Raw genomic sequence first — 15,467 nt, 5'->3', positions numbered from 1 at the left:
TGGGTATATATGAGGCAGAACTGTGCTGAGGGGCGGCAGTGAGTATATGAGGCAGAACTATGTTGGAGGGCAGGATTACAACTGACTCTTACCAGAGAATAAAAACCAATGAATCTCAGTCAGTGAGAGTCTTTCTCAGTACTGAAACAGGCACATGTGGGAGAATCTGACTAAATTCATTAAAAACTGTAAAGCAACTTCTTTATATTCCTCTAAGAAAGCTCCCTTTCCCTTTAGCAAGACGCTCCAGTGGGTAAGAGTAGAAGCTCTGGTGGCTGCTGATTCAGAGGAAGGTAGTTCAAACCCACCAGCTCTGCTAAGGGAGAAAGACAGGCAACAACAACAACAAAAGATGGCATTTACAGCCTCTAAAAACCAGCTGGAGGATCAGCTATGAGTTGGTTCCAATTCCACAGCACACAGTAACACACTTAACAACAGAGGTTAAGGTTAACAGAGCCTGGAGACTGGCTATACAACTTAGTATTTGTAACCTTGAGCTATTTACTTAACAGCTCTGTATCTGTTTCCTGATCTTTCAGCAGATAAACAGAGTATATAAACAATCCTCACATGTTTGATGTAGTGCTTTACAAATAATATTAGCTTTTATTAGTTATTATTAACTTCCTAAGGGAGTGTTCGTATGAAAACACAAATAATCAAGAGCTTAAGAAGGAGCTATTGAGATATAACTATAACCATTGTAAAAATTGATAAAGTATATAGTGATATATATATATATATATATATATATATATATATATATATATATATATATACAACTGGTGGTGGCTGTCAGTTCCGACTCTGGGTAAGCCCACACGTCACATAAGAACCAGGCTCCCTGGGGCCTTCAAAAGCTGACTTACTGAGAAGGAAGCCAGCTCTCTCCTGAGGCACCTCTGAGGGGACTAGAGCCTGTGCCCTTTCACTTCACAGCTGAGCATCCTAATCGTATGCACCACCCAGGGACCCTATTAGATATGCAGGCAGTCCCCAGATCACGAACAAGTTCTGCTCCTAAGTCCGTCTTCAAGAATAATTTTGATGTAAGTTGCAACAGTTATGTATGATTCATATTTAGTATTAGTTAATCGAATTATGTTTGAGTATATGATATCTAATTTACCTTTCTATGCATTAAAAATAGCCCGAGATATGTTAAAACATCTTCAACACATTATGTTGTTACTGTTGTTGTGTACCACTGAGGTGGAACCGACCCAGAACTGACCCTTCATAGGGTTTTCAGAGGCTGTTAATCGCATGGGAGGAGGCTGCCCAGCCTTCTCCCATGAAGCAGGGAGTGGACTGAAACCCTATGCCTTGAAGACTGCAGAGCGGTATCTTGCCACTAGGCCACCAGAGCTCCCTGACACAACATAGAATACTAAAACATTTTGCTACATGTTACAAAGTAGCATCCATTTGGTAACATGAATCAGGGTATGTACCTCAAATGAGTAACAGAACAGGCTTTACAGCCCCTTATATAATATAGGTATGTAACTCATGGAGCTCTGGTGGTGTAATCCATCCGGAGTTGTGCTGCGGACCCAAACAGCACTTCTCTGGCAGTGCAATCCCACCAGGAGCTTTTCAGGAGAAAGATGGGCAACCTTGTGAGATGCACAGCTTCTGAAAACCTGATGGAAGGTCAGCTAGGAGTAGGTTCCAATTGGCAGAGAATGAGGCTTGTAAGTCAGATACACATAACTTAGAGACCAACTGGAAGGGGTCAAGATGAGAATATATGAAATCTGACTTAACCTAAATGCTCCAGAGGTCTTGTTCTTAACGTTAAAAACCAAATGTCCCTGAGGCCCATTCTGAACATCTTTCCACAAAGAGAATGACTAAAAGTTAATGCTAAATTCCTCCCGGGTGTCATCACGACAGGATCAGGAAAGACTGCTTAAACCAGTGTTGTTCTTCAGTAAGGTACTCCAAGGAATTCAGTAAATATCTCGATTTTCCTTTAAAAAAAAACTACTTTTGAAAGACAGTCTTCCTTGTTGTTGTTGTTTTTAAAGTTAAGTAATAGGCAGGATTTTGTATCTGGAATTATTCCTTGTAGAACCTTCTATTAAGTCAGGAAGTCAAGCCAAAGGCACTGAAAACCAGTCCATTGACAACTTAACCTTGTCTCAAGTTCATTGCCTCATCTATAATTAGTGCTGACAAGGAAGGGGACAGATAAAATGAGATCTAGATGAGCAAGCCCTGAAAAGAGCTCATGCATACACATTCCTGGTCCTGACCCTTTCTCCCATGAAGGACTGCGAGTGAGTCCAAGTGAAGGCTACAGTTAAACTGTAATCTGCCTGGTGGATTCAAAGGCCTCTATCATTATCTACTGCAGGGAGTTCTTGTGGTCTAGAGGGAAGAAGCGTGCTGCAATCCCAAAGGCGTGTGGTTTGAATCCACCAACTGCTCCACAGGAGAAAGATGGGTCATCTCTTCCCATGTGACTCACAGCCTCTGAAAACCCACTGGACAGTCAGCTATAAGTCGGTTCCAACTCCACAGTACACAACAATACAGGGGAGGACACAGATCTTTTAACCTCAAAATAGTATCATTTCAGACACCACTGTAACTCATGAAAGACATATTACAGTGAAGTATCTCCCTTCTGACTTGACATTCTCACACTCATTAAGAAACTACAATCTCTATTCTACATTTCTTCCCTCCTCCAGCACAGCCTGAATGTTGCCACAATAAATAAAGGCAAAATGACTCCAAGAAATCCTTAGAGGTATTTAGTAAATTAAAAATGTATGTAATTAGCAGTGAATCTGTTCCTAGAGTCTTCCCAAGCTGAAAAAGAAAAATGAAAATTTCCAACAGGACCAAAAGAAAAATCTTTAATTCTAAGCTCATACAATTAGACAGTGGATGGAATTTTATGCACCATTAAAGTTATAATAAAGGAAATTTAATTTCTTCCAAGTTTGAGAGGGTTGCCTTAAAAACAACCACACGGCATAAGCCACTGTCAATGGGAGGGTGAAAAAAAAAGGCCTGGTGCAACTTGAGTCCAAATTGTTGTGTACTGTCAAGTCAGAACTCACAGCTGACCTTCCAATAGGTTTACAGGTGTCCTTTATCCTGCGGAGCAGCTGGTGTATTCGAACTGCATACCTTTGTGCTGGCAGCAAAATTCCTTACCACTAAGCTACCAAACCTCTCAGTGGAAATTAGAAGCAAAACTGCCATGTGTTATTTCACTGCAAACAAAACCATCTAAGGCAGGGCTAAGGCACAGAAAGCTGAGGGAATTTATAAGATGAAAATGACAGTATTTGCAAAGAAGTCTTACAAAACCCATCTCAATGATACCAGAGGGTCTTAACTTAGTTTAGTACTAAGTGACAATTCACTTAAATTAGCAAGTTGAAAACATTTGCTGGATTGCTTTGCATCCTAAATTCTATCCCTATAAATAGTGCATACACTGACTATTAAATTCCATTTTGGGGAAGCTCTGGTGGCCTAGTGGGTAAAAAATAAAGACAAGCGGCTCAAATCCACCAGCTGCTCCAAAGGAAAAAAATGGGCAATCTCCACCAGTGTGATTTTCAGCCTCTGTAAAAGCACTGGAGGGACGGTCAGCCTTGAGTTGGTTCTCCATCACAAAGAACTGAGTAACCGAACTCAACTTTTAAAGAGTTCTCTTCACAAATATTCTTTAAACCATCACAAAAATTCACTGTAGTTAAGAACTTTAAATACATCATCTCATTCAACATTCTCTGCAATCTCAAGAGTCAGGAATAAGGATTTATTTTAAAGAAGAAACGAAGCTGACAGCAAGAAATGTACTATCTTGGGCTAGTTTGTTACTGAGTCCAGAATCATCTGCAGGACATGCTTTCAACACCAAACCCAAAAGGTAAGGTCTAATTTGTCACACAGCTCCACATAACCTTAAAGATCTATTGTGACTGAGAACTGTTTGTGAAAAAGAAGTCATTTCCACTAAAGCATACCTATTAAAAAAGAATTAAAGGAACTGACTTTTTCGTGTTTGCTTTTGCATTTACGTAAAAATATTCTTGAGCTGGGAGAATACGGCAACAATGAATGAATGGAAATCCAAAGTCTCTGTAAACTTTCATTAAAATAAAAATTTTAAGAAATAAAAATTTTTTAGAAAAGGGGAAAAAAACAAAAGAAAATATTCTTGAGACACTGGCACCTAAATTTTAAAATGTAGCCAGCTTGCACGCTACATTCCAAAACCTCCTAATTAAATATGAAGAAATCTTGCTCATGGAAATAACTGAGGGGTGCAATCTGCAAAAATATGAACCTGGGGCATATTCTCCCCACAGTCCTCCATCGCCATCAGTAGAGACACACAATATAAACTCAACTGTCAGAGAACAGAGAGGGACATGCACGGGAGAGTCAGGAGAACTGGGGCATCTGAGCCTTCTCCCCCGCACGCCAGCCAGCGAGCTGCAGGGCCCGGGCCAGCAAGGTGCTCTCCTTTCCTTTGTAGATGCCAGGATTCCCAGGGAGAGCGGAACGCGCCGCTGCAAGGCGAGCACTGCATCCGAAAATGCTGAATCAAACAGCAGCCGCATCCCGGCTCCCGGGCTCCACGCTGGCTCCTCTGTCAATTATTACAGTCAGCTATTAAATATTAATGGCAGGCCATTTGCACGGGAGCCGCCCGCAGGGAGCCGCCATCCATCCATTTCTGTTAGGAAAGGAGCCCGTGCTTGTTGGGTGGGGAGGTCGGCGGCCCTGGATGCACTAGCCTGCCCGCGCAGGGGACCGGGGAACGCAGGGCGGGGCAGGGCAGGCGGGTCCAGGGCCTCGAACCCGCAGCCCTGGGCTCCCCCGACAGGGGGCGGGGCGCGCCGGCCGCACAAAGCGAGCGGAGCTCCGGCCGGGGGCCCGGGGACGGAGCGGGGGCCACTCACCCAGCAGCAGCACGTTCTTGCCCGCGGGGAGCTTGGAGCGCGACCGCGTGGAGACCTCGCTGAGGATGCAGGACCTGCCGGGGAGCAAAGTGCACAGGCTGAGTCCGGCCCGGGCGGCGCCGAGCCCCGGCGGGCACGGGAGCCCCGCGTCCGTGCGCGGGGCCGGGAGGGTGGGGTGGTTACCAGAGGTTCTGGCCGTCCTCGTCGTCGCCCGCGGCGCCGCTGCTCCCCGGCGCCAGCTCGCCGGCCATGGACGAGGCTGATCCCGGCGGAGGGGACCCGAAGGAGCCGACGCGCACCGCGACCGCCATCTTGGTCGGGAATCACACCGCGCCCGGCGAAGCTCAATGAGCGAGGCGGCGGCAGCGGCGGCGGGAACCCGGATATGGGGCGCACGGGAGGGGGCGGAGCCTACGGGGGCGGTGCCCGGGCCCAGTAGGGAGTGCGGAGGGAGCGCGCAGGCGCACTGCGCAGGCGCTGCGCGCGGGCGGAGGGGAGGCGGGCAGGGGCGGCGCCTGCGTAGACTGGCGAGCGCGCCGCCGTGCCGCAGCCCCGCTTCGCTGATCTCACCGTAGGGACGCGCGTCCCGCTGCCCCGCCCGCAGCCCCGGGGCCGCAGCAGGGCGGGTCTGGCAGCTCCAGGGCGGGCGCCCGCTCTGCCTCCCTTCGGACGAGTGTGCAATCCCTGCACTGCCCGCATAGACGCAGGTCCCCCAGCACCTCCGGGCAGCGCTGGCCTCTGGGTGAAATGAACACCGAGATAACTCTCAAACCCGATCATCTATCTACAGGGTTCCGATCATCCAGGGCTGCTGGGTGTTCTCCTCCGCATTTTTAAAGCGGCGTCTTGAACAGTTTTTCCCAGGAAGTTAGCAGCTGGGAAATAGAATAAACCTGGTAAGAAAATGCTGGCAGGGCTTGAGTTGACAGTTTGGATGTTTTGAATGAGATGCTCTGCATGTGATTTGGAAAGACTTCACACTGAATCTTCCATTTATCTAGTCAACATTTATTCAACACTTCCAACAAACGTTGTTGTCACAGACGACCTAAATGGAAATCCAAACACCAAAGCCACCTTCCATGGAGTCCCAGGGACCCAGTAGGATAGAATAGGCTTTCCAAGACAGCAAATCTTAAGGGAAGCAGACTGCCACATCTTTCCCTCGCTGTGCAACGGGTGATTCAAACCGCCGGCTTCTTGGTTAGCAGCCAATTTTTTTAACCACATATGGAAAAGAAGCACAAAAATAATTCCTATTGAATATTTGAATGGCTGATTCCCACACTTTGAAAGAGTTATGATGTCAAGACTAACCTAGTGGACACCTTGTGAAATAATCGCTTGAGACACTCAGGCTTCTGTTCTCTTATCATTTCAAGAGAGGGCCCCTTTCTAATCCATGAATTGATCTGTTACACTGGTGGAAAATTGCATAGCTACAGACTACATATTTATGATACATTAACATTGCAGTCAGAAGCCTGGAAGGCATTGGACACTGTCAAGTCTGAGTTCAAGTCCACTTGTATCAGTTTGCTGACTATGTAACCTTAGGCAACTTACTTGACATTTCAGAGGCTCGGGTTACAATAAGGACAAAAGGAACTAATGCAGCCACAGAGATTCAATAGGATGAGTCATGTAAAAGGGCTTAGGACAATGACAGACAAATCTTGAGTGCTCTACATGTGAATGATTAGTAATAATGTATTTTTACTTTTCAAACCATTAATATTTTACCAACTCCTGGAATTCCTAGCACCAAGGAAGTCTTGCGGCTGGAAACCTTTATTCTGTGGGTTTTGTGTTTAGAAGAGAAACCTGAGTGGATCTTGGGAGTCTCTGGCAAGCTGAGCAGGACTGGGGTCTCCAGTAGAAACTGTCTAGGTCTTTAAGCCCTCAAGTATAGCTTGTCTTCTCTGGGGTTTGCTATATAGACTTTATTCCTTCAATCATCTTTTCTTCATCAGAACATTTAAATTTCATATCTCTCTCTCTCTCTCTCTCTTTATATATCTATATCTATAGCTATAAAAAAATGTGTTGAAGTTCTGGACCCTGTACCTATGGATGTGATCTTGTTTGGAAATAGAACTTTTCTTTTGTCATATTAGTTTTTATACCAAAGTAGAAGTAGTTCTAACTAAACGCTTGAATTATTGAAAAGGACAAAATAGACACAACACCCCTCACTACCATCAGGTCAAAACCAACCCTCACTAAATGTTTATGAAAATTAATAAAATATAATTATAGAAAAAAAAAAAACCAACCCTCACCTAATGGCATTTTGGCTGGATATAAAATTCTTAGGCTGCAAATTATCTTCCTTTCGTTTTTGAAAGGCCTTTTACTCCTGTGCCTAACAGATTCTAGTGTTGCAATGGAGAAATGCAAAGTCATTTGATTTTCTAACCCTTTCTTATTAATATTTGAATGTATTCATTTTCCCCATTTAAAAAAAATTTCCCTTAATCTCACTCGTTACCAGCTACTGCCCGATCCCCTTCCTCCTTTTAACAGCAAAATTCTGAAAGAATTGTCTTTATTTGCTGCTTTAAGTTCTTCTCCCCCACCTCCCAGCGCTTATAAATCCCACTTCAGTCAGGCTTTCTCCTTTATGGTTACACAGAAACTGCCTTTATCATTGTCGTCAATGACCTTGATGCTAAACCAAGTGATGAATTCTCAGTCTTTCCTCAACCAGCAGCACGTGATCCGATTGATTGTTCCCTCCCCTGAATGCTGCTGCTGCTGCTGCTGCCGCTGCCGCTGCTGCTGCTTCACATGGCTCTCTGGTTACCGTTGTCTCTCAGTTTTTCCTGGTCTCACTGGCTGCCGCTTCTCGTCCTTTGTGGTTTCCTCATGTCCCTGACACTTAGTCGGAGTCTCCTGCCCTCTTCTCTGTCCACACTCCCTCCCTTGGTGATCCCATCCAGTCTCCTTAATACATTACATTCCGTGTATAAGATAAAGACTCTCAAATTTACCTCTCCAGACACAGAGTTCCCACTAGAACTCAAGATTAATACATCCAATGATATAATTCACATCTTCTTTCTTATTTTCCCCTGCTGGAAGCTCATTAACACCAATCCCTCCCTGCCCGGTTGCAACTCCTTGTTGGCCAGGCCAAAAATCTGAACCATTCCTTATTTCTCTATTTTTCTCACACTTTATGTCATATTCATTAAGAGGTCTTGTTTTCTCTAGCTTCAAAATGTGTCCACAGTGCAATCTGTTTTCACTGATCCACAGATACTACCCGCATCTGAACTACTATCATCACTTTCATGGAAAAGCCTTTCATTAAAAGCCTCTTGGACAAGTTCAAGGACAAGCATGAAAGGTAATTCCCTCAAAATGTAAGACTGTGTTCCCTCCTGGCTCAAAACACTACAGTGGTTCGTCATTTTAATCAAAGTACAAGTTAAAAATTCTTGCAATGGCCCATAAGGTTATTCCGGATCTGATCTCTATTACCTGTGACCTTCTCTGCTCCTCTCTCTCCCCCCTCCCACACTAATTTCTCTATTCCAGGCACATGGACCTCCTGCTGTTCCTTAAACATACTCACTCATTGGCAGTAAATCAGATCTAGATCAATGCTGACCCTACATTAGATGTCTGAGGCTGTCATTCCCGTTGAAGGAGATGCCCATCTTTCTCTCCAGTAGACATTAGGTGGGTTCGTACAGCCAGAGAATTTTGATCTTCGTGGTTAGCTGCTCAACTCCCTACAGACGATGCCACCAAAGTCTCCTTTGAACCTCCAAAAGATCTATGAAACTCTATGAACAGTGCTCAGGCCTTTTATTCATAGAGTTGCTATGAGTTGTCTACTACTCGACGGCACCCAACAACAGTAACAACGATGACGTAGAGCTACGTTGGCCTAGTGGACAGAAAGTTATACTACCAAGCCCAAGGTGGGTGATTTTAATCTGTGGTCCCCAGGCCAGGTTCACATTGTTTTTCTGTCAAACATTCTTCTAAGTGGTATAGCAATGGTCTGTGCATTGCTGTACAGAGGGAGGTAACTTGTGGTTGCTGTGATGCTGAACACTCCGGCACTAATGTGCCAAATGTGATAATGGTTACCCATGGTGGACAGTGTTTGGTGGGGCTTCCCAATTAAAACAAGATTGGAAGCAGGAGTGACATCCACTTCCGAAATGGCTTGCCTCTGGAAACTCTATGAACAGTCATCAGGCCTTTTGTTCATAGGGTCGCTATGAGTCGTCTACAGCTCGATGGCACCTAACAACAACAACAGAGATCTGTATACTTTAAAGACTTTTGCTGTAGCTGTTCCTCTGCTTTGAATGTGAAAAAAACTGGCCACGTTAGTCCCTTCTTCTAGATCTTCACTTGGCTAATTCTCTCCTCCTACAAAATGTTTGCTAAATTCTTAGCTTTTCCTGAGGTCTAACCTGATCACCCATCAACTCTTGGATTCATGCTACTCTATACTTCTTCCCCTTTTTGTTTTCCAAAGCACACATCACCCTCAACATCCTCATTGCTGTGGAGTCTAACTTTCCCTTTGTTTTCCAAGGATGTATGCAAGAGAGGAGATGACCCATCTTTTCCCTGTAGAGGGTCTGGTGGATTTGAACCACTGACCTTTTTTTTTTTTAGTAATTTTAATGAGCATTTACAGAGATTTTGGATTTCCATTCATGCTGCACTTCTCTCCTTTCAGAAGTAAAAGAAACACTCCCTCCCTGGTACATAATCCCCCTGCACCCCTCCCACCACCCCAAGTACATTCCACTGTGCAACCTTAATTGTGGACTCCTGTGATAACCATAAGACCCTATCATACATCGCTTTTAAATTATTCACTCCCTCATCTGTATCAGTGCAGTATACACAATTTATCCAGTTTTTCTCAGTCTTACCCCCACCCTGATATCAGTCCCATTTTACAACAGTGGCGCCATGCAATATTTGTCCTTTTGCATCTGAGATATTTCACTCAGCATAATGTCCTCCAGGCTCACCCATTTTGAATAATATTGCATGAGTTCCTTGTTTTTCAATGCAGCATAGCATTCCATTGTGTGAATATACCACAGCTTCTCTATCCATTCGTTTGTTGATGGGCACCTGGGTTGTTTCCAACTTCTTGCTATTGTGAACAGAGCCACAGTAAAGATGGGTGTGCATATATCTGTGTGGATGTCAGTTATGGTCTCTTTGGGATATATTCCCAGTAGTGGAATTGCTGGGTCAAACGGTATCTCTATTTGCAACTTTTTGAGAAAGCACCATACTGCTTTGCACAGGGGTTGCACCATTTTACACTCCCACCAACAGTGAATAAGGGTTCCAGTTTCTCCACAACCTCACCAGCATTTGTTGCTTGCTGTTCTGTTACATTTTGCTCTTCTGACTGAGGTGAGATGATATCTCATAGTTGTTTTGATTTGCATCTCTCTTAGAGCTAGGGATTTTGAACATTTCTTCATGTGCTTGTTGGCCATCTGAATGTCTTCTTTGGTGAAGTGACCACTGACCTTATGATTAGCAGCCCCACAAGTCATGCACAGAATCCCAAAGACTCCTATAGAATTTATTTACTTATTAGAATTAAGCTTCATGAGGGTGAGACTATTTTTCTGAGCTCTTCTCTCCAAGTACTTTGAGCCTGGAACACAGCAAGATTTGTTGAATGTGTGAATAAACAAGCAAATCTACTTATCACCTGGGTTTCAAAATCAAAAGTTGACGATGATGATGATCGTGTGTGTGTATCCACATACACACATATTTGTGTGTGAGGCCCTGGGTGCTGCAAATGATCATAGACCCAACTATTAACCAAAGAGCTGCAGCAGGAACTCACATAGAGGTGACTTGGAAGAAAGGCCTGGCAGCTGTTGAGAATCCCCAGGGAACACCATTCTATTCTCAACACATGGGGTTGCCATGAGTCAGGCTTGACCCCACAGCAGCTGCTCTGTTCCCCCTTTTTAGTTTATGCATTTGCCTGTTTGTTTGTTTTGTTTTTTTGTCTTCAATACTCAGTTTATTTTTTTAAAGTAAAATTTCTTCTATTAGCTCATTCTTAAATTCTGTTAAGCCAAACTAAGTTGCAGCTAGTAAGTTTGTTTTTTTTTTCAGTGCAGTATACACAATTTATCCAGTTTTTCTCAGTCTTACTCCAACCCTGATCTCAGTCCCATTTTACAACAGTGACACCATGCAATATTTGTCCTTTTGTGACTGAGATATTTCACTCAGCATACTGTCCTCCAGGCTCACCCATTTTGAATAATATTGTATGAGTTCCTTGTTTTCAATGCAGCGTACTATTCCATTGTGTGAATATACCACAGCTTCTCTATCCGTTCGTTTGTTGATGGGACATTTGCCTCTTTTTTAAGAAGAGAAAGATTTGGTGGGTGGAGGAAGGAAAGGGTAAAGGAAATGGGAAAGATCCGACAGAGATCTGGAAAGCCAGGGTAATAATGGTGGGTGGTGGACATAATTCAATGATTATTAATCTTATAAAACAATGAATGGGAAAGATTGTATGAAACACAATGTGAGTGAAGAGTGTGAAATACTCTTTTGTATATAAACTTTTAAGTAAATCAATATAAAATAAACATTTTTTTTTTAAATGAGAGAAAGGAGGGGAGCTCTGACGGCCTAGTGGCAAAAAGCTGCACTGCAATCCCATAGGTGCGTGGTTCGAATCCACTGGATACTCTGCTGGAGACGGAGGGACAGTCTCCTCCTGTACTAGTCAGATCCAATTTGACGGTACACACACAAAAAAAAACAATAATAAACAATTTTTTTAAATGAGAGAGTGGATATTCTCTACTCCACCACCTGAAAAGAGGGTCTGTTTTTATGACATTTTAACCATTTTTCTGTAAATCCATCTAACATTGTTCCCATGCTACTTTGATAGGTTGTACCAGTGAAGATTTCTTCTGTCTGAGAGACTCTGGGTTTCCTTATGACAATCAATAACACCACCTTTTGTATGGTAAAGGGCTTACAGATCTTGCTGGGATCCCACCCCCATCCCCAGGCTGTAGCCATGATAGCTCTGACTTTAAGTTTGCTTTCTAATTGAGAAGCTTCTGGGCCCAGGAAAGGGAAATGAAATACCAACCAGAAGGGACCTCACTCCAGCTCTCTGTCTCCTGAGAGATGTCTTCCCTGTCGTCTTCGATCACCATCCCCTAACATTCCAGCTTACTCATCAGTGTCTCCAAGGCATTTCTCTCATAAAGAAAGAGCAGAGATCATTTGGCAGGCAGAAGTGTTATGTAGAATACCGCCTTGCCTAGGAGAGGAACCCGGCCAGAGGGCTGAGGTGAGGGACTCCGAATCACTTCCTCTTTGCTCTTGTCTGGAGGTCTCTGTGTTTGGGAACATGAACCAGGCAGCCACCACTCCAGCAGCTTCCCCTGTACCAGCTTCCTCAGGCTGCCTCCAACCGGTTTGCATGGAAGCCTTGCCTCACCCACTACAGCTGGCAGCACAGTCGACACCAGTGTGGGCAGAAGGGCCAAAAGCAACAAAAGGGGAGAGCTGTGAGAGGAATCGGTGAAGTTTGACTCTGTGGGCAGTTCACATAATACTGTGGGAAAGGACTGCAGAGGTCAGTCGCTTTCTCTACATAATACAGGAATCTGGGTCTGTTGTGTATGTGGTTGGTTGGTTGTTTTTAAATTGCTGGAATTTGAGGCAAAACTGTGACATGAAGTTACACAGACCCCTTGCTTGCCATATCTTCGAACAAAAACCCAAACAAGGGTGTGAAAAGAGGGAAAGCAGGTGCCCAAAGTCTCTCCTTTTGTGTCTTGGCTGTCTCTTCCTAAAGGCCTCCCTACAATGAAGGAAATGATGAGTGTCTGGTTCATTTTTCACTCATTAGCCCCTCTAATTAAATGCTAAACTGAAGGCTTAATCTCTTAGTATATCAGGGATTTTTATCTGGTGACCCCTCATGTTGTTGTTGTTGTTGTTGTTATGTGTCGTCGAGTCGTTTGCGACTCATAGCGATCCTATGTACAACAGCCCTAAACCGTGCTCTATCCTGTGCCAATCTCACTGCCTCTGACACTCCCATCCCGATTACCCCAGTCACTGAATCAATCCACCTCATAGAGGGTCTTCCCCTCCTGCGCTGTCCCTCCACCCTCCCAAGCATGATGTCCAAAGTATGTCAGATGGAGCCCCAGAATCCTTGCCTCCAAGGAGTAGCCTGGTTTAACCCTCTCTAGGATGGATCTGTTTGTTTTCTTGGCAGTTCATTAACAGAAAGAAGCAAGGGAACACCAGGCATTGTTTTTGTTGTGTGCCATCGAATTGGAACTGATGCATAACCGACCCTCCAGTGGATTTTCAGAGGCATTTCTGGTCTTCATCCCTTTAGAAGGCTGGTGGGTTTGAACCATGTGCCTTTGGGTCAGTAGTGCAACTCCTTACCACTCAGCCACCATAGCTACCTCCTCATGAGGTAGGAGAGAGTAGAAATAGCCTACTTATGAGGTCTGGTCCTAAAGAACACTGTTTGAATCCACAAGCTGCTCTGAGGTGGGATGGGCAGCCTCCTCCCATGTAACTAACTGCCTTTGAAAACCCCCTGGAGGGTCAGGTGTGGGTCAGTTCTGTGTATAGTTACAGTGCATACCACCACCACCTTGCTTCGGAAAAACAGTGTGGCTTACATGAGGGCAGTGGAGTATGACCTCCACCAACTCCCTAAAGGTGAGGAACCCCTGCCAACAGCATCAGCCTCACAGAGCTGGTCCCGGGAGGTCAGATACACCCAGCACCAACTGTCCCTCCTCCGGCTCTCATTGCTTCTCTAGTGGGCTCTCACTGCTTCTCTAGTGGACTCACTAATTTGTTGTGGAAGCCACAGAGAACTAACAGACAATACTCACACTTTTGGGCCTTAGTAAAGAAGTGATAGATTGCAGTTTAATTACAGGCACATTCAGGATATAATAAGTTAAGCTGAATGGTCTCTTCTCAGGTGGGCTCGTAGGCAGGCCTCCTTTTGACCCTTGGACTCATAGCCTTGGCCTCTGGTGTGCTCAGGAAAGTGTCCAAAAGCTCTCTTAGTTTTGCCAGTTAAGTGCCATGCCCACTCTGCCAGTAAACCCAGGCCTGAACGGGCTTGGATCTCACCACCCCCCCCCCCACCTTCTCAAGCACCCCCAGGCCCTCACTTCACCAGCAGATACTTAACCCTTTTTCTTCATGGGCTGTAGTTAAGTGCCATCGAGCTGAGTACTAGTCATAACAACCCTCTGAACAACAGATCTGAACCTTTCCCCATCCTGCTCCACTCTAACCCTCTCTGATATCCTCAAGCCCATTGTCACAGTCACTGTGTCAATCCACCTTGTTGAAGGTCTTGTCATTCTCTGACCCTCCACTTTTCCAAGCATGATGTCTTTGTCCAGGACCTGACGACATGTCGACATGTCCCGAGGTCCTGACACAATGTTTCATCATCTATGCCTCTAAGCTGGGAGCCACACCTCTGCCTCACACCATCTCCAGCTGTCTGCCACCTCAACTGCCCCAGCTTCTCTGCTGTCTCTGCAGCCACCTCTTCACTGTCTGTCTCCTTCCGTCTCTCCGTCTTGCTCCATGTCTTGGTCTCACTCTAATTCTCTGATGCCACATTTCTCCCTCTCTGGTTCACATGGAGATGTCAGGTCCAAAGGATGCTCTGCCCTCTGATTCTTTCTTCTTAATGAGAGTGAGACCCCTATTTCCTGCCTCTCAGGTAGGTCAATTTACGCACTAGTCAGAGAAGTGACCAAGTGTTGTTTTCTGTACACATTGTTTGTATGGTCCTTCCCAATCATGTGGTGAAAATAACAATGATGGTGGCTTTATAGAAGCCATATTAAATAAACCATTGTAGCATACCTTTAATGGGAAATACTAGAAAAAGAATCTCTTTAGACATATTTCATGGTTAAATTGAAGTCCATTCAAGTTTTCAAAAAAAACCAAAAAACAACCTTGTGTATGTTTGTTTGTGAGAACAGTTTAGGATTAAATTTCACAAAGAAAGAAACATTTACTCACACCCCCTCTCATTTTTCCATAGATTGAGAAATGTGTCAATGAGAAGAAAAATTCCTTTTGAATATTATTTCCATTGCAGAATAAAGTTAATCTATAGGATTGCCTTTTCATTCCAGATACTCACAACCCCCATCTTCATTCCAGGAAGTGGGTGGTGAATGGAGGGTTACGAGCCTATACAATCAATCTGCATCTCCAGCAGCTGAGCTGAGTGGACAGGATGTGCAGAGCGCAGAGGAGACAAAGGGCCATCGTTCAGACGGGAGAACAGAGATCCTTCATCTCGGTGTTTTAATTATCTACTGCTCACCCCAATTAACAGAGTATGCAGGATTGGTTATGCTATGAAGTACGTTCTTTGTCACAGATCTGGAGGAAGAAGAAAAAGGCTCACTGAGAAATGTTTTTATTACATATGGTTTTGGAGACTTTATTTTCTTTATA

At 44.6% G+C, this 15,467-nt stretch overlaps 1 protein-coding gene across 1 annotated transcript in view; it reads right to left on the bottom strand.

Annotated features, from left to right (window-relative positions):
• DYNC1LI1 (dynein, cytoplasmic 1, light intermediate chain 1) overlaps positions 1-5,251 on the bottom strand; it is a 37,119-nt gene extending 31,868 nt beyond the window's left edge. The window contains exons 1-2 of the mRNA XM_006890621.1: positions 5,124-5,251; positions 4,941-5,014 (exon numbers count right to left, since the gene is read on the bottom strand). Of these exons, the coding sequence (XP_006890683.1) occupies positions 4,941-5,014; positions 5,124-5,251 (202 nt within the window). The remainder of the gene's footprint in view (positions 1-4,940; positions 5,015-5,123) is intronic.
• Positions 5,252-15,467: the final 10,216 nt, after the last annotated feature.

The sequence above is a fragment of the Elephantulus edwardii genome, unplaced genomic scaffold (assembly GCF_000299155.1).
Source record: "Elephantulus edwardii isolate Elephantulus edwardi_28Jun2011 unplaced genomic scaffold, EleEdw1.0 scaffold00091, whole genome shotgun sequence".
NCBI lineage: Eukaryota > Metazoa > Chordata > Mammalia > Macroscelidea > Macroscelididae > Elephantulus > Elephantulus edwardii.
Note: the sequence above shows the minus strand (reverse complement) of the source record. Positions and strands in the feature narration are given on the sequence as shown.